The sequence below is a fragment of the Micropterus dolomieu genome, linkage group LG06 (genome assembly GCF_021292245.1).
Source record: "Micropterus dolomieu isolate WLL.071019.BEF.003 ecotype Adirondacks linkage group LG06, ASM2129224v1, whole genome shotgun sequence".
NCBI lineage: Eukaryota > Metazoa > Chordata > Actinopteri > Centrarchiformes > Centrarchidae > Micropterus > Micropterus dolomieu.
In genome coordinates, this window is record NC_060155.1 from 16,977,540 (window position 1) to 16,996,455 (window position 18,916).

Below are 18,916 nucleotides of genomic sequence, written 5' to 3' on the forward strand. Positions count from 1 at the left end.
CCCCCCCCCCATACTCTGCATCTCATTCCTCTCCTCATCTTTTTCCCCCTTATTTGTCTTTCTCCCCTCAACCTTCTTTTGTCTCCGCTCTTAATACAGTCCTCTCCTCCCCTCCATGCCAGAGTCTTGCCAACTTGGCACAGGACTTTCCCTCTGTAGTCCCAGGCAGCGTGGGAAAAGGGAAGTCGTCCAAGTGACAGAAAAGGGGAGAGAAAAACAGGGAGAAAGCCTGGCTCGGGTAATAATGAGTAAAAATTTATTAAAACATTATTAGTAGTTCTGTTATTTATTGTGTGTAATAAATTAATTACAAATAAACAACTTTCAATATCCTATTATAAAAATATTTGTTTGTAAATATTCCACTCCTAATGCCATGGATAGTTTATGAGACAATGGCCCCCCTGGACACAGACATGTAAAAGGCCCCGCACCCCGCCAACACTTATTTAGGAGCAAGACTCCCAGGCTAAAAGTGACACAAACTGACTACAAACACGCCTTTGTTGTCTTTTTGCACCTCTATAGTCGTTATGCAGCTCTTTTTTTGTTTTGTGTCTTGTAGTTACGAATCATCTCTTTGTTGTCATTCTGCGTCTCTTTGTGGTCGCCCTATATCTCTTTATGGTCTTTTTGCATCACTTTGTGGCTACTCTGCATCTCTTTGTGGTTATTCTGCATCTCTGTGGTCATTTTGCATCTCTTTGTCATCATTTTGTAGCTCTTTTTAGACATCTGGCGTCTCTTTGTGGTCATTTTGCGTGACTTTGTAGTTGTTTGACTTTCCAACAAGAAATGGTAACAGTTGGGAATAAGGAGGCTTTGGTCCAGGGTCCTTGAGCCTTGAAGCAGTAGCCCCATTCAATAATTCATCCATAATCCTAATAAGTTAACTACCTATAACCTTCTAACTCTGCTATAGCGGGCACCCTTGCCCCTGGGCACCCCCTTAGGAGAGAGAGAAGAGAGAAAATGGGGTAACAGATAAATGAATTTTAGGCTGCATTGTCCCGGCAGGCTTTCTGTCCTCTTCATGTTGTGGGCAGCATTTCCATCCTACTAAACACAGCACTGTTATACATTGTAATCAGAAGTTAAGCAGGGTTGCCCGTGAGCACAATCTCAAATCTCTGGGGGGCTGCTGACTCTAAGCTGACTATAAAACAACCAAGAATTTGTCACAACAAGAGTTTCCTGCTGAGGTTTCCACTTTGCATGCTAAATGTGTTCCCCATTCAGCGGTTTTGTCTTGCTCATCCCTGACACCACTCTGGATTATACAAGCTCGCAAATCTGTTGCCTTGTGTTGCGGTTTGCCTGGCCTGATTCGTAACACATACACACACACACACACACACACACACACACACACACACACACACACACACACACACACACTCTGTGCTCTGTGTTCAGGGCTGTACTGATTTAAGCCAGACAAGCGGGGTTTCAGGTTTAACAGAGGTTCATTCTCTCATCTGATAGCTCACAAAACAACCTCTCGCTGGGATGTATTAGGTTTGCGAGTTCAGTGAGTTCAAGAAAACACGTCTCTCTCATCATGAAAAGCTTCAGCGTGATCTAATCGGTCGGTTGTCTGCAGCGTGTCATAACATTAGAGACATCTTTTATCTCTTGAGATGGATTTTATCTGTTATAGGTCGGGGGAGCACACAATTTGACAGATTAATTTGAGCAATAATGAGAATTTCATGGCTGCCCAACTCCTTTATCATCAGGAGCAGATTGATTTTGATTTCAGCAGCTTATTTAGGACTTAACCATAAAATCTGTTAATGAATAGATATAGTCGCTCTGTTCGGCTCCACACTGAATGAGGACACTTCGTCTTCTGGTCATAACATAGTTTGGTGTGTAGTTATGTATTTTACAGAATGGGATCACAAACTGATAATGCCCTCAAAGAAAAAAATACCAGTGCCATAAGCCAGTGTAATGCATACTGGAGTAGGATGTGTAATGCTTGGTCAGACACCTCTGCAGGGGGCTGTTGAGTCAATAATGAGTTGGCAGTGAGTGGGCTGTCGGTGACCGGGGTGGATTATCTAAGATCAACTTGATTTGCTGCCAGGCTGGTTTGTGTCGCACTGGCAGGTTGTGGTATAACTCAAAAAGTGCGTATAATATTGACTGCAGTGTTCAGTCCCCCTGCTGAACATACTGCCAGCAGCACATCCCTCCTTAATGTGCCGTGAACTCTCACTCCAACTGGGCCAATGGTATTAATAGAGTCTGTGTCCCGCCATTGACATCTCTCACTTCGACCTCCATCACCATCCAACGGGATTCTCAGGGACATAACGACTTAATACTCAGAAAATTATGCAAATAACCAGAAGGTTAGGTTTCTTTCCGAAACCTCTGAAGTTGCAGGACTGAGGACAAACACACTGGCCTGTAGAAAGGATTTCAGAAATACTGAGGTCAAAAGTCCAAGTCCTCCCTCCCCTTGTATAATTTGACACAACGCCAAAATTAGAATTTAATTTATTCTGTTAATTCCAGTTATTTCAGTCTTTCCATTTTGTTTCCCAACATGAATGTCTCTGTCCTATGAAAACCATGTGTAAAAAGAAATTGGCTCAGCCCATAGAGGGAACACTAAATTTGAAGATACATGGTTTTCACTGGCTATTGATTCTCTACATTGCCAGAAATACAATTCTGGTGGGGAAGTAATGTGTCCTTTATTTATTAATTAGCCTAATAGTAGTCAAATTGAAATATATTGAGTCTGAAAAATGCTGGAATCCATAAAATATCCACTAAAGTAGAATGTAAATCTCCTCCAGGTTCCTAAAACCCCCAAACAAACCTCTGTGTCCTCAATGGGAGCTACATCCCTGTTTTCCCTCTATGACACATTTTCTGACCTTCCCAGATACCTCTCAGTGTGACATTTAAAGAGAGGGTATGTGATTCTGCAGAACGATTGTTGATATTTGAACTTAACTGCCAAACAAATACACCCCTCCCTTCAGTGCTCCCTCAGAAGCTTCACCCCTCAAGTTTCAAATATCTGAGCCTTCGCCCCTGCCTGGTAGTATAACTTTCTTTACTGTTATATATACAAGAGTATATATACTCGTCAAACCTTATTCTCTTGGGCTGTTTCTCGGGCCAACTCTCCTTCATCACAGTGCCTGGAGTTCAGCACGTTCGAATGTGCTGGTGTATAGAACTCTCTCTCCCACACCACTTTCTTTGTTTTCCATTTACAGATCCAGGGCTGTGTGGGAAACCCAGATTTTTTTCAGAGCACACGCAGAACGGAGATCTAGCAAACTGTGAGGAAATATTTGCTGAATTAAAAAAACAAGTGTACTGGATTACAATCACTTACTATCCCTTTAAGGGTAACTGTTGCAACACAGTGTTCAATGAAACAAAGCAGCCTGACCCTGCCCAGCCCAGCCCCAGCTCTCCACTGGCAGATGGCACCGAGGGGTGTGGGCGGGGAAGAGGGATTGCACTAAACCTCTGGAGATTCCCAAAAACTGTCTCAATTACTGTCACGCAACAGTTGACCTGAGCGACAGGGAGGGGACAGAGGAAAGGGGGGATATGTCCCTTCACTCAGTTATCACGCAATAATCTGGAAGAACCTGAATGAGCTGATGAGTTATCAGCTTCCTGATCAAAACCTGTCTCCTTGTTGCAGTTAGTTCTGCTTCAATCAGACAATACATGTGGTTCTTTGTGCGCCCATCTTTCATTTCATGTCTGAGAGCAGAAATCTGGGACAAAATGTAGAATTGTGTGAATATTTGGGGATTTCTTCAACTGTTGTTGACACAGTTTACCAAACTCAAAATAAATGATCTCAGTCACATGTCTTTGACATAGTGTATGTTTTGTCTCTGGACCAGAAAAAAACCTTTCATAATTTAGACTCCAAACACAAACTAGAAATTAAGATCACATTTAATGAAATATGTATGTATATGTATATGAAATATTAGCTATATTGGCAATATATTATTTTATGTTTTGTTTAATTAAAGAACACATATTCCTTACAGTTTGCATAATTTCTTCAGTACTGCACAAAATGTAATTTCAGAACATTTTTTGAGCGTTTGTCAGCTCTTTTACCCCACTGAGATGGACATGGGACAAGTGAATAAAAATGTGTTGTGTGAGTTTGAGGATTTTCTACTTAATAATTCTTTTATATGTAAAAACATTTTTCAGTGGATTTAATGCTAACCCCAAGATCAATTGTTAAGATCAATTACCTTAAATAAATGAAATAAAATGATATGTACTGTATATGTGGAGAAATCACTGCGTAACTTTAATATTGGAATGCATGGTATGTCTAAACAAGAGTACTTATTTGTGGTGTATTAATCACACTAAATGTTAGACAGACTTAAATGTATTTGTCTTAGGGTTTGTTTTGTTACTTTTTTTTGTTCTCCTCATGCCTGCTCTATTCAGGTCAAAGTAATGAGTGTAGCACCAGCAGAGTGTTACCTAACACAGCACATGGCCTGTTTCAAACAGCTGGGTCACTTTGAGCTGCTTAGGGACAGAATGCTGTATCACTTTTCTGAGATGCCCCTACAGCAACAGGCCACCAGGGAGATAAGGGAAGATGACTTTCAGGAGGAGCATGCTGCAATTTAAACATGTAGCTCTTCCAATGAACTCTTTGAACCAACAGCTGTTTTGGTAATGTACATTACACCGCTGCTCCAGCTGAATGCTTGATAGTGCCGAACAACATTGCTGCCTGTGCTTACCTCTCCCTTGGTTGTTCCACTTAATTCGGCCCTCTCAGGCGGGACACTGTGTGAGCTGCCAGCCTGCAGGGAAGTGGGGATGGGCTGGGGGACAGCAACAGGTTGTATATTGGTGCTGGCAGACGGGATGATGTGCTCCCCCTGATGCAGCCCTATGGACCTTTGGCCCTCCCCATTGTAGGCAGCCTGGTAGCTGGTCTCACGCGGGACCTGGTTGGCCTCTGTCCCTGGGCTGGAGTATTGAGTTGGAGGATTTCTCCTCGCGCTTTTGGCTGGTCTCGCCCCCGTCCACGGCCTGTACTCTTGCCTGGAGGGAGAGAGACGCATCAGTAGGCTGACAGACGCCATGTGGATTACAGTTAGTACAGGCTAAAAGTTTGTAACAGGCTTGTTTTTGAAGTGATGCCTTGGGCCAGTGTGGCTGGTGACCTATGTTAACATGGTTATAATAATGGTTTTGACTTGTTGTTGACTACATCCACGTATACAGCGCCAGCAAAAACTGACTTGAAGGGGCATTCAGTCTGATGATGTGGTCAGGGTTATCTTAAGATGCTCTACAATCTGTAAAACACTATTGCATTTCCAGTGTAGTATCCACTGTTTTTGGAGCTTGACTCAAGACTAAAAGTCCAGATACATCGATTTTCACCATTTCCCCCGTCTCTTACAACTTCATGAATATGCAACACAAAATCACCAGAATAAATCTTTATTTACCAGAGATTATTGTAACAACTCTAAGGCCTGGACCATCCAGAGGGTTTAAATATTTTCTCCAGTATTAAGTTCTTCAGGGCTCTAAAATCTATCCAAATCAATCAGTCTAAGAAAAGGAGTATAATTTTTTTGGTTGCACTGCTTGTAATTCATAATCTATATGACAGGGGATTGATTGGTAGTCAATATTTCTTCTTTTTAAAGGCTCACAAGCCAAAAAGGTTGAGAACCACACACTTGCTCCCACATACATAAAATAAAATGCATAGCTTATATGAAAATCAAAAAATCATACTTGAGCTCTCCCATATATTAAAATGAGACGTGTAAGAGAATTATTGATGACCCTTATCTCCACGCAGGCTTTCTGGGTCGACCCTGGAAGTCAATGAACTATTAATACAAACGCATCTAATGAAGCAGGCATCAGCATAATAACAGCAGCCCCGACAGGTGCTGAAACAGGTCAAAGAGGGTGACGTGTCTCACCTGTATGAGCTGGTTTTTCTCTCCTCCATCCCCTGCTGCTCCCCCCACCTCTGTGCCCTGCTCCTCTCTTCTCTCTCCCCCGGCTGTGCCTGGCTGTGGTAACTGTTCACCGGGCTGTCCGAAACACTGTCTGCCCTGCTGCCCCCGTTACTAATCCAAGGGAAGTTCTCCTTCCTGGGAATGGGCCAGGGTTTGAAATCCTGCTTGTACTGGGTAACAGTGGGGAAAGGCACTCCGGGCGGGTGGTAGTCCTCCCGGGGCTTGTAACTGGGCTCCTTCCGTGCCCTGAAAGATCCTCCTCCCTGAGGGGAGCCGCCGGCACGCGGGTCCGGGGTCGAATAGTTATTCCCGGGTGCGCGCTCCGAAGCGGAGACCTGTTTGGTGACGGAGCGCACCTCCTGCTCGGCTATGTCCGAGTAGTTCTGGATGGTGAGCGGGACGGACAGGTCCGATTTGTCGAGCTGGTTCCAGAAGCGAGCCAGGCAGCACACTCTGCTGATGCACGGCCAAGCCATACCTCCTCTAACTGTTTGACTTGCGGAGGAGAGAAAAAGGAGAAGAAGAAAAAATCTAACACAAAAAGAACAGAACAACGGAAAAAGATCAAAATGTTACATTCAGACAGAGTATCGCCCTCTCTCCGCGTCCGTTTGTGGGAAGCTGAGAGAATACAGTGTCCAAGAGTCCATGTCAGCAGCAGAGGAGTGCCAGCAGAGATGAGCCGGTCTGCCGGGGACCGTCGTTGAATATTCCCCTCACGTGGTCTGTGATAGTGCCTCCACTATGCAGAGGAATCTATGTCAAATTATTCTCCGCATCTCCAGCCGGAGATCCCGAGTGCCCTCATTGGATTCAAAATCAAAGGAACGTTATCACTTCTCCCCTACACCCAGCCACATGTGCATTTAAAAGCTTGACCCTGCGAAGTTTTATGGCTTCGCCACCTGCAGTCACTGACATTACTGTAGCTACCTTAACTCAGTAGTGCTGAGGGTTACATAATAATGATGCAGCGCCAAACGTACGCTTTTTGTGATATCATGACATTCTCCCGTTGCAGGTTATAGCCCAAGTGGGGCTCAGAGCATTCCTCAGACCTTTCCGGCACCCATGTGGGTTTCCTGGGGCTCGGAGATTCCTCACACAGGTTGCTGGTCAGCGTAGGCCAGACAATAGACTTTATAGACCAACAGTTATTCACAGAGATTTTTTTATTTTATTTCTGTCATCTCTAGAAAGCCTAGAAAACAAGGCCCATTGGTCCTTTGTTGAAACTGATTGAAACAATGTTAACTTTTAGTGTTGAAGCAGGAAGTATAGTGACTTTCTTGTAACATGTGCATCAGCTCTTTCCAGGATTTATCAACATCAACCAGACAAAGAAGAAAAGAATGTCAAAAAAAGCAATGGTGGACTCTGAAGCGCAACTCTATGAGCACATCATATCTTAGCACACTGAGCAACCAAATCATCTTTAACATTATATCCATCTGATAAAAACATAGTCAACATAGTCTGCTTTTCAAGTGGTGTGAGAGAAGCACGAGGATACTCTGAAGTGCTCTGGTTCTTCTGAGAAAACTGATTAATTGTCCATGATGGATAAAAGAGATAAGCCTTGTAAAGACAGCAGGAAACAAAGCTGAGTTGTTGTTTAAAAAAATTATAGTTCAATGGGTGTCCACAGAATGGCACTTGATGCCACTTGATGCCACTTGATGCCACGAAGGCATAAGAACCTTCCTCTGTGAGCTGTTTACAAAGAAAGGAGGTGAGATTAGCCTCTCACAGGGAGGCAGAGCAACAGTTTAAGAACCACTTTGGGTGGTTTTGACACAGAAAAGGCAACTCTAGTCGATGAAGATGAATGGGCACTTGCAGCACATAAATCATCTTAACCAGAAGATCAACCACAAAGTCCAGGGTGTCTCTTGTTCACACCGCTGTACTTTCAGCGGTAAATGGCACAGTGTGATTTATTCAGTGTGAAAATAGCAGTATGATACTACCATCTGCAGGGGAAAGTACGCCATTACTCTAAATATAATTTTACCTCTCTGAGCCCCAGACATTTATTTAAATGAAACCATCAGAGAAGTTTAGAGAGGAAATCACTCTTTGTTAGAATTGCTAATAACTCAAATACATCTAAAAGTTGACAAGGGGCTGTCTTCAGATGCCACTTTTCTTTAAGTGGTCACAAGCCAAAAAGAATGGAATGGAAAAGTAAGTTGTTTTCAGTGATGAGAGTCCACACCCTGTGAAAAAAAAAAATACAAAGCCTTTACAGAGTGTGCTGAACTGTGATATTCCCACTGTCTTTGCACAAGCTTTGCATTGCTAAGATGCTAATGTAAATCTTTGTTTATATTTTTTAGAGAAATTGTTCAGCTGTTGTCTTGATCATATATGGGTTCTGCAGATGCCGTTTCGGTAAGGGAGTAGTCTGAAGAAATGATGATCATGTCAAAGCTACAGTAAGCACAGCCTGCTAGTATTTGATGTGTGCAGGTTGTGACAGGGGACATTGTACGAGGAACAAGGAAACTAAGGATTGGGACCATCTGTAACTTGGTGGGACATTAGATACACTTGTCCGTGGTGTTTGTTGCCAAAATGGGCATCATAGGACAGAGGAGCTATTGACACTGCCATGTAACTTTAAAGTCTTGTTTGAAGCAAGTTTGAGTGATTACAGGACTGTGGTAGAGGCTTCTTGTTTGCAGAACTCATGGTGTTTGCCCCACAGTCACTTCTCAAAAAGGTTGGTGACATCAAACTGTATGTGGATGGCTGCTCAATCTCTGCATCCCCTCAAGTACGCAACCTGGGCGTCATCATGGACTTCACCCTCTGCTTCCAACAGCACATCAAACACACTACTAAAACTGCCTTTTACCATCTTAAGAACATCTCCAGACTCCGACAGTGCCTCTCCAACTCTGTGAGATCCTCATGCAATCCTTCATCACCTCCCGACTTGTAACGGTATCCTGTTCGGTCTGCCCAGCAAGGCTACTGACAGATTCCAGCATGTCCAGAACTCTGCGGCTCTGATGCTCACCCACACAAAACTTGGACTGCGCATCACTCCCATCCTGAAGAAGCTTCACTGGCTGCCAGTTAAGTCACGGATCAAATATAAAATCCTTCTCCTGACGTACAAATCTCTCCATGGACTTGCACCTCAGTACCTCACAGATCTCCTCCATCCCTACACTCAGTCACGGTCCCTGCAGTCCTCTGACAAGGACTTGCTCGCTGTCCTAATTCCAGGCTCCGGACATTTGGTGACAGGCCTCACACCTCTTACCTCCCCCCCTTGTTTAAGCGTCCTTGGGTTTGTGAAAGGCTCTATATAACTCAAAGTTATTATTATTATTATTATTATTATTATTATTATTATTATTATTATTATTACAGTCCACATTCTTTATCACTGTCGTGTAAACTAAATTGGACAAAGAAAGCTGAAGAGGTGAGTGACCACACCTTGAAGCTGCACGAAAAATGAGAGATTTCAGTGTTTTACAACCATTTTATTCAGTGCAACGAAAAGAATAATTTGGACCTAGGTTTAGGACCTAACTTTACTTCTAAATGGTACACATTTGCGAGGACTAATGTGCCATACCCTGCACAATTCAGCTTTATCTTAGACTCAAATTTAGTAAGACAATAAATACATCACTAAGGTGACCAGACATGTTTTAAGTAGAACCAAACTAAATTCATCAAAGGAAAACTCAGCTGATCTTACACATTAGTTGCAGTCTTCTTGTCATGTGGAGTACTACTCCACAGAGAATTATTTTTTTTTTAAGTCTGAGTAAGTTTAATGGTGTCATTGGGCTAATATTGATTTGGGATTGGAGAAAATCACATTTTTAACTTAAAGCATGTATTGCAAACTGAAAGTGTAGAGCAGGGAGAATCTGATGAAACCATAGACTGTAGGATGAAACACGCTATTGAGATGCGTTGTGGGAAATGTAAGGGGTTTTTGGAGCTTCCGCAATACTCTGGACATAAAGTAAGGACATCTCAACATCTGATGCAATTTTCAGTTGTGATGTATTTACAACATTTGTAGTTTTTTGTAATAACAAGGGTACAAGCACCTAGGCGAGTTTTGCTTTGGATGTGGTTTGCAGACAGTTATGTAAAGTAAGAATGATTTCTGGTTATGAGCCCAAAACCTGCAAAATCAACAGTGTAACCTGGTCTACACACTCCCTGGTCTTTTCTGCCCTCTACAGTCACAAGTAAGAAATGGCACTGAATTATATTAAACAAATCTTACTGTATATGATCCTGTAATTGCAACTTAAAAAAACGACTTCATTATAATAGTCCATGTATCTGTGGATGAACATGTATTACCTTTGATACGCATTTCAAACTGCTGTCATAATTATGTATGAGCGGCAATGGTCCAGGTCACAGAAAAGTAAGAAGTGGTGGCAATGGCAAAGACGGATAAATATATGTTCATGGTGCTCATCCTTGCAGCTGGTATAGGCTACTGACCTGCAAAATGCTTCTCAAACTGATCAAATGGCCGATATTCCATCCATCCATCATCTACCGTTTATCCTGTGTGCAGGGTTGCAGGGGGCTGGAGCCGATCCCAGCTTACATCGGGCGAAAGGCGGGGTACCCCCTGGACAGGTTGCCAGTCCATCTCAGGGCCAAATGGCCGATATTATACCGGATATTATACTATAGGTCTACTAACCACTGGCTGTCTCACAACTGTGTGGTTGCATAAGGTGCTACATCATTTTGTGACATAGCAGACAAAGTAATGTGTTGGAAATTGGCTGTATCCAACTCTTAATTTTCGATTCTTTTCTTTTCTTGAGATTCCAGAAAGTAATATCCAGGTATCATTGTGCAGCTACTCCTGTTACATGTGGTTTGAGTTGATTAGTTTGAAAACAAAAAGTGGATTTATATCTTTTTCTATGTGTTATAATTATTGAAACATCATATATAGCCTTAACTTGAATACAGTAACATACTGGAGAGGTTTGCAGAGCAGAATTTGTTAATTTGTATATTTTCACTTCCTCACTTTATGTTTTTCCTGGGTTTTTCTTAAAACCATATGGAGCCCCCATTAATATGAACATCTGTGACACTGTGGCTGATAATAACACATAATATTATAACAATAACTTAAATTATCTGTTTTTTTTTATTAATTACTGAAAAAAAAACACAACAAATAATTGTGAAAGTGCCCAGCGATTAGTTCAAAGGTCCAAAACCAAAAAATGTAGCCTTATAACAAAACAGAGCAAATCCTCACATTTGAGAAGCCTAATGGATTATTTACAATTAAGTGACTCATTGCTTCAGCACTAAAATATGCCAATGCAAATTTTCTCCTCTTCATTTAGGGGCATTTGTTGTCCTGTAGGCTATAAAATGCATAAAAAGAAGTAGGCTTAATATAAGTGGAAAATTAAGTAGCCATCTAACATTTAAAAAAAACACCAAGTAGCGTCCCATTATTTTGAAATTGATTGACTTTTTCATTAAAAGAAAAGCCATGGAAGCTGATATTGTTAAAGCAAGTGTTTCTTACTAAAAGGTTATTGACTGCACCAATGGAGATTTTAAAAGGAGGCTCTGCAAGCAGCAGGTACGAAAGTGTTAAATCATATTGCTCCGCCTTATCTTAAACATCCAACCAGAAAGAGAACGTCGAAGAAATATGTTTGTTCAAACTAATAAATCATCAAAAGACTCCCCTAGATTAGGGCTCTCATGAAGAGCTATTCTGCAGTACGCGAGTCTGCAGTAACTAAGCGTTTCCATACTGTCTGTAGGCTGTATATAAAAAGTGGACAACACGTGGATGTATTCACAGTTACGAACCGGCGTGTTTACTGATTAGAGGCCGGCGTTAACGAGGAAATCGTAAGTAACGTTAGCTAACAATGTATCATTCGCTGTCCGTAATTAAGTAAATTAACTTAATTGTCATTTTAATTCAACTGGGCAGTATTCGGCTACAAGTTATAACTCATCCCCGCATGCGCCGTGCTGTAAATCCCTGCGTGACTAACGTTATTTAACAGCGAGGGAGGTTCAAGAGCTAACGTTAAGTTACACAAACCTAAAACATCTTTTTGGATTTATTATGTGTTGAATTCACCACACCAGTGTTTAAATGGCGAACGCTTGTGCCATCTTCACTAACGTTACCTCTTAAGTTACTCTTCTGTAAGCACTAACGTTATGGCATCAGGAGCCATGTCACCCACTTCAGACATTTAGCTAACGGTAGCGTCAGCTTCGCTAACGTTAAGAGGTTCCTAAAGTCCTTAACGGGAGAATATAAAACTACACGAAGCCGCCAGAGAGAAGGTTCACGTCCCAGTGGCCTTTAAGTAGACAAAGCGATGCCAGGCAGTTGTAAAGAAACCAAAATGTGGGTTAATGCTACCTCAGGGTTGTCATAGTAAAAGCTAGCTAGCTACAGTTGTAGCAATACAGCTTCTGACCGTTAGTGGCAGCACTGAACGTGCACGAAGAAAAGCCAGCGAAATGTCACAGATTTCACTGTTTGGGAATAAAAAGCACAGTAATGGAAACTTTGGATGTGAAAGAATTTTGGAAATCATCTAGAGAACTGTATAAATGGAAATTCAAATTCTAATCTGGTTGAAAATATTATAATCAGCAAACTAACTTATTGTCTCTGAGGAGAAATCCAGAGAACAATGTTTTGCAGCCAGTTGAAGCCTTAAACACAGACTTAAACATAACATACAAAACCATAATTAAATACATACAACATATGTAAACAATATTTTAATTAAAGCTAAACCCACATACAACATCAAGTGACAGCTGTCATTTTTGGGCTGCAACAGGTGTTTTTTATTTGAAGATTATTTTGCTAATTAAGTTAATCACTTAGTGGTTAGTTTTATTATTATCTTTATTATCACTTTTTTTTTTTTTTTTTTTTTTTACTTTTATTTATTCAGGAAAGTTTCACCGAGAGGAAGCCTCTCTTTTGCAGGAACACCCTGATCACATTCGTAGTTACTCATTCACACCTGGAAGCTGCCCAGTACAACCACAGTCTGAGTTGCTGGCCATTGAGCAGGTTCACTGGAGCGTTTGGGGTTAAGGGCTTTGCTCAAGGGCACCTCAGTGGTGGAAAAGAGGGAGCAGAAAGTCCTGCTTCCCCTCCCAGATTTAATCTGCCGGTATGGGGATTAAATTGTTGACTTCTCGCTGACCTAGCTTGCTTCTCTCAGCTTTTGGCCACCACTGTCCCTAAACTCTAAAATGTTACTGTAAAATTGTTAAAAGCGATCACGCCACAATTTGCCAGAGCCAACAGTGGCAATATTGTGTGACTTGTTTTTCTCTGACCAGCTACCCAAAACCAAAAAAACATTAAATTCACAATGACATGAAACGGACAAAAGCAGCAAATCAACACGCATGAGAAGCTGTAACAAGAACATTTGACCACTTGTTGTAAATATACATCACTGTATGATAGCGAAGCATGGTGCCTCCTTAAACCATATGGATTTTGAATTTGGAAAAGTATACTGTCCCAACCCTGAATGCCCAATTATGTAAAAATTTACAGTGCCGAGGTATTGTATACAGCATACAGAGCAGGGTTAAGTAAATTTCCTCCTTTTCATCTTTTCACTGAGAAAATAGCTCTCAAATTCTGTCAGCACCAAAGAACAAGTCACTTTAACACCTAGAGTTGAAAAGCCAGTGGGACTCTAAAGGAGCATCAGGAGAACATCAGATTAGCACAAAACACTCAGACCTAACTGAATTATACACACCTAAAGAGTAACACATTAGATGGAAATCACCAAACAACACAGTCTGTTATTTGGCCCTAAAAGTTTCCTATATGCTGTGATAGAACTGTGTCTCCCCACTGTAATAAAAACTGAGCTAAAGAAATCCTTTAAAGATGCTCATTGTCAGTGGCCAATGTATGTTTTTCTGTTAACAAACTTAATGAGCTCTGAATAGATTTGACAGCAGAACTAGACTGTTATATGAATAGAGAGAGGTTCCTGGCTCAGAGCTAGTAATATTACAGCCATAATGAAAGCAGTTTATAGTGTTTTATTTTGAAGTGTGTTATACTTACATTTCACAGACAATATGAACTACCTGCCAGATGACAACTCCAGGTACAAAGATGTTGATTACTGGGATGAAAGATACAAGACAGAGCCGTGTTATGACTGGTTGGGTTGCTTCTCCAAATTCCAGCACCTTCTGGAAAACCACATCAAGAAAGAAGACTCTATTCTGATACTTGGTTAGTAGTTTTATGTTATTCTGATTACATCTTCACTTTGGTTGGAAGCTTCTCTTTGTCTTCTCACCACCCAATGCTGTAAGAAACGAGACACAAAGTCTAATATTCAACATGTACGACAGTATGTGGTATATTAGGTCCCTCACTCCTAGTCCAGCCAGGGACTCTTGTTGCAAATCAGCCCTCTTCTCTCTCTCTCTACCCCCTCTTCCTGCCCGCTTCTCAAGATTTGTCATTATGTCAGTTACCCTCATCATGGTTGTCAATGCTGTCATTAGCATCCATCGCTTATACTGCCGTTAAATCCTCCTAGGCAACCATTTGTCCTTCTCGTTAGTGTAATTAGAGTGGGCGAATTACTTTTATAAAGTATTAATAGAATTTAATTTAACCTAGATGTGCAGAAATCTGCTGAATAACAGGTTGTTAAATTCACTCTTAAGTAGAGCTGGTTATTGTCAAAAACAGTACATGACTTTTGGTACCATTTTCAAAACTATCCTTGCTTTCGTACAAAACATTTCATTTAACATAAGAGGCCAAACTTTTTAAATGTTGTCCTCCACAAGCAGCCGTGCAAGAACTGAAAGAAGCTTGAGTCTGAAAACGATCTGATCAAAGAACAAGTAAAAAAGAATGTGAAGAGGCATTGAATGCCAGCTTTTGGTAATTGACTGTTTTTGGTTTTCTGTACACACATTTACCTCTGTGCCCCAAAAATTGTGAAATTCAGTACCCATCCCTACTCTTTATGTGACATTTTGGCCTGGATTCTGGTCGCTTTACTGATGTACAACACACCTCGAAGAAACATGCTGTTGGCTTTGTGTTGACTGTTACAAAGGCATAGAAAACAGTGTTTTCCTCAACTGTCCACAAGATGTCACTGTTTCCCCAATAATATTGCCAGTTCTCTTGCACTCAGCAACTTCCTGCAGTACCTGTTGCCACAAAAACATTTGAAGCTCGAACATGGTATTTTGGCTGAACATAGAGTAAACCTCAGTGTGAATTGGAGCTCTGCAAAATATGAAGCAATAGGCCTGAGCCAATAACAGGTGGTATTGTCAACATTAGCTCACATATTAGGATGAGTTATAAGCAGACGCCAGTATGCTGAAATGCCTGCTTCAAAGTCTTTTGTTGTTGGACTGTTATACCGCCACAGAAACATAGAGGGCTATAGTGGTCTATTTTTTCTGATGCAAGCCTTGATTATGCATGCTCGGTGGCGTTTGCGTATGTGACAGGGGGTTTGTTAAATTTGTGTCAGGGAGTGACAGGGCCTTCTGCTGTTTGTGTGTAAGGGTAACGGGGAGAGGGACTGTTGAGGTTGTCAGAAGTTTGGTATTCTTTGCTCGACATAAACCTTTTTATTTATTTTTTTTATCTGCAGTCTAATTCCAACTAGACTACAATGCCAGTGTGTATATATATAATTTTTTTTCATTTGGATGACACTGGTCTGGTGCTGGTTTAAAAAAAGGTATTTTGATACACATTTTGTACATATACATAGACAGACAGATAGTATGCGGCCTCACTTTTTCAGTGTGCGTCATAGGCACACCTACAGCAGAGGCGTGAGCGGGCTCTGGAGTTTGATATATAAAATATCTTCTCTTGCCTCCCTTCCTGCAGCAGGGCAGACCACTTTCTGCTCACTGATTTAAACACGAAGAAGAGCCACTGTATCACTTGAGAGCTCTCATCTCGGAGAGCATCGCTCTCTCTACCTCTGCGCTCATGTATCATGGAATCGCACGTTTCTGTCACCAGCACGTGTTGATGTCTTCTTCAGCAGCACGCATGCACAGATAAGGAGCAAAATAGAGAAGAACCTGCACGTGTTGTATAGACATGAAGAGCTCCTAAAAGCACTTAAATATAGCCACGCTTGGACAAATGCCTGCCACGATTGCACACATCTCCTGGCTACCCTCACTTGTTAAGTCTGTAAAAACCAGAGAGACTATTGGCTCGTATAAAATGACACAATACATTATTGTCACTATAGGGGGGCCAGGGCATTACTTGGCAGAGAGGAGGGAAGACGTAAAGAAAGACTTGTGATGAGTGGATAAAGGAAAGCAAGACGGAAGGGAGGTAAAGAACTAATCAGGTTTGGGCCACTCAACTGTCTCTGATGGAGGTCATTTCCATTAAGATAATCTGCACAGCACAGAGAGAAAGATACAGGGGAGGGAGGAATGCATAGATGAGGAGAACGAGAACGCTTTGCTGCATGCTGATGACCCTCTCCTTCCTCAGTTTGCTTATGTATTATTTTTACTTTGTTCCAGTCATTGTCCTCTGCTTATCTGTATAGTTTCATAAATGGATTTTGCCTACACACTCTCAGCCACCGTGGACCTGTTTACTCCCCACCCAACTTCTCTCCACCTGCTTATCAAATATCTGGAGAGTCTGGCTTCCCCATCTCACCATTTTTGCCCCACCTTCTCAGTAATGGACTTTTGCGTTTTGGTGTTATTGTTTTGTTTTTGTCATGAACTGCTACTCAGCAGTATAAGTTCTCATGTCTAGACTTTAACCACACACAATCCTGTCTCTGTGCCAATAAAACTAGACAATGTAAGCACGCATGATCAGATGTTAGTGTGTGCTGCTGCTGAATTCTTTTTGATCACTTACCAACTTTATAGTGGCAATAGGATTGTAATAGTTCTTACGTTTTTAAAGATGAATGTGGGTATATTTTGTATCCAGGTCAACAAGTCATGTTTGTGTAGTCAAAGCCTGATAGCTAGTTTGCTAATTCCTTTGTGCCAAATACCTCCACTGTTATTCAAAAACACATCCATGCCAGCACCAACACTTCATTATGATAAACTTAGGCACTGAAGTTTATTTTGTATGTACTGCTGCTGTAAATACTCACTAGTGCATCAAAACCGCAGTGGAAAAAAGTCCCAAATACATACACGTTTTACTGCAGTGCCCAGCTGAAATTATTTCACTGTTTTAAAAATAAAAATGACAATAACAATTTGTGATTTGATGTTTTTGATCTTGTGTGGAACCAATAGTTGGGAAAATCAGAAACTGCTGAGAGATGGACCAAACACATCTCTGGTCTTGCTATCCATGAGATTTGTTGACACTAACACAAATATATTCAGCATTTCCTTTTTAAGACCTGTTCTTGTAAACACATAGTGTTTTATGTTGTTCTCTCTCTGAAAAGTGGTAAACATGGACAAATATATTTATGTTCACTCTGTATTTTGCCTAGTTCCTGTGGATGGATTCTCATAAGTAGATCCAGTATTGACCCTCTACTCCCTCATGATTAACAAGGTGGTTAAATCATTCGTAATAATAGCATATCTTGTTTAGAAGCTGCACTGCCCACTCGGACTCCCACATCATCCGCAGTGACATTAGGCCAGCGTTGTTTCTGCTTTGCAATGATGCAGAAAGTTAAAGCTGCTCATTTAAAGTGCAGTAACATTTCTTGGAAAAATTATATGGAGAATCAGATTGCACAAAATGCATATTAAAAATGTAACGTAGATATTGGCGTGTGATGGCTTATGAACAGGTCTGCAGTGAAACCAGGACAGTGTGAAATAAAAGTACTGCTCGCATATTCAACTTTTGAAATGGAATGTAAACGCCGGCCTTCATATTAATGCTGTAATATTTTTAAAGCACTCTGTGTGTCTCATACAGCCTCATAATGTGACATAACTATGCTCATTGGTAGCTGGGGCCTGGGGTGGTGTGCATTGCGTCAAGCAGTCCCCGGCCCTCCATCTGACGTGTGTGTGTGTGTGTGTGTGTGTGTGTGTGTGTGTGTGTGTGTGTGTTAGCAACATTACCGAGCATTAGCAGTGATCAGCTCGATCCCGCTTGACGCACACGGCTCGTCCATCTACAGCTTGCTCCAGGCTGCTGCCAGTGATGTAATGACCCCACGTCTCCTTGTGGTCACCACTCATGCCTTGTTCCCCAAGGCGAAGGGTGATGATGTAATGACTCTGTTCTCCAACAGTGAGTGAGACTGAGGTGTGTGTGTGTGTGTGTGTGTGTGTGTGTGTGTGTGTGTGTGTGTGTGGTTGTATCCTGGAACACTTACCTTTCGCAGAGCACAGTGTATTTCAGCATTAAATGTTTTTATCTAAAATGCTCCCTGCTAAGACTTACATGTATGGCCTGTGTATTGATGGCCATTTAAATGCTGGCCGCTGGTTTAGTTTTGTAGCTTTGGTAGCCGTGTGCGTGCATATACATGTTCATATTTAACACTGCACATTAGCTGAAACACTTGATTAATTGATTAGTCAATTGACAGAAAATTGATCTGCAACAATTTTGATAACCGATTATTTGTTTAGAGAGGTGGTATTATGCTCATAATCTTATTTAGGGGATGTACCAGAACAGGTTTACATGGTTTAATTTTCAAAAAACACCATATTTTTCTCATACTGCACATTGCTGCAGCTCCTCTTTTCACCCTATGTGTTGACGGCTTCGTTTTAGCTGTGGAGTGATACATCTTCTGTTCAGCTGTATGTTGCTGACCAGCTTGGCAACATAGACTGGAGCAAGAGTTTTAGAGTGGTGAGTTATTAATCTGTAACAA

The 18,916-nt window shown here is 41.5% G+C and overlaps 2 protein-coding genes across 6 annotated transcripts in view; one reads left to right on the forward strand and one right to left on the reverse strand.

The window, feature by feature from the left end:
• Positions 1 to 12,456, reverse strand: part of map6d1 (MAP6 domain containing 1) — a 13,796-nt gene extending 1,340 nt beyond the window's left edge. The window contains exons 1-3 of one of the 3 annotated variants that reach the window (XM_046051482.1): positions 12,195 to 12,456; positions 5,979 to 6,512; positions 4,770 to 5,076 (exon numbers count right to left, since the gene is read on the reverse strand). In XM_046051482.1, coding sequence (XP_045907438.1) covers positions 4,770 to 5,076; positions 5,979 to 6,493 — 822 coding nt within the window. In that variant the 5' untranslated portion in view covers positions 6,494 to 6,512; positions 12,195 to 12,456. Of the gene's footprint in view, positions 1 to 4,769; positions 5,077 to 5,978; positions 8,237 to 10,508; positions 11,089 to 12,194 lie in introns of those variants that run through there. The other 2 variants (XM_046051480.1, XM_046051481.1) reach the window with 2 other exon arrangements.
• Positions 11,719 to 18,916, forward strand: part of ece2a (endothelin converting enzyme 2a) — a 181,317-nt gene continuing 174,119 nt past the window's right edge. The window contains exons 1-2 of one of the 3 annotated variants that reach the window (XM_046051483.1): positions 11,719 to 11,906; positions 14,140 to 14,304. In XM_046051483.1, the coding sequence (XP_045907439.1) occupies positions 14,145 to 14,304 (160 nt within the window). In that variant the 5' untranslated portion in view covers positions 11,719 to 11,906; positions 14,140 to 14,144. Of the gene's footprint in view, positions 11,907 to 12,024; positions 12,421 to 14,139; positions 14,305 to 18,916 lie in introns of those variants that run through there. The other 2 variants (XM_046051486.1, XM_046051485.1) reach the window with 2 other exon arrangements.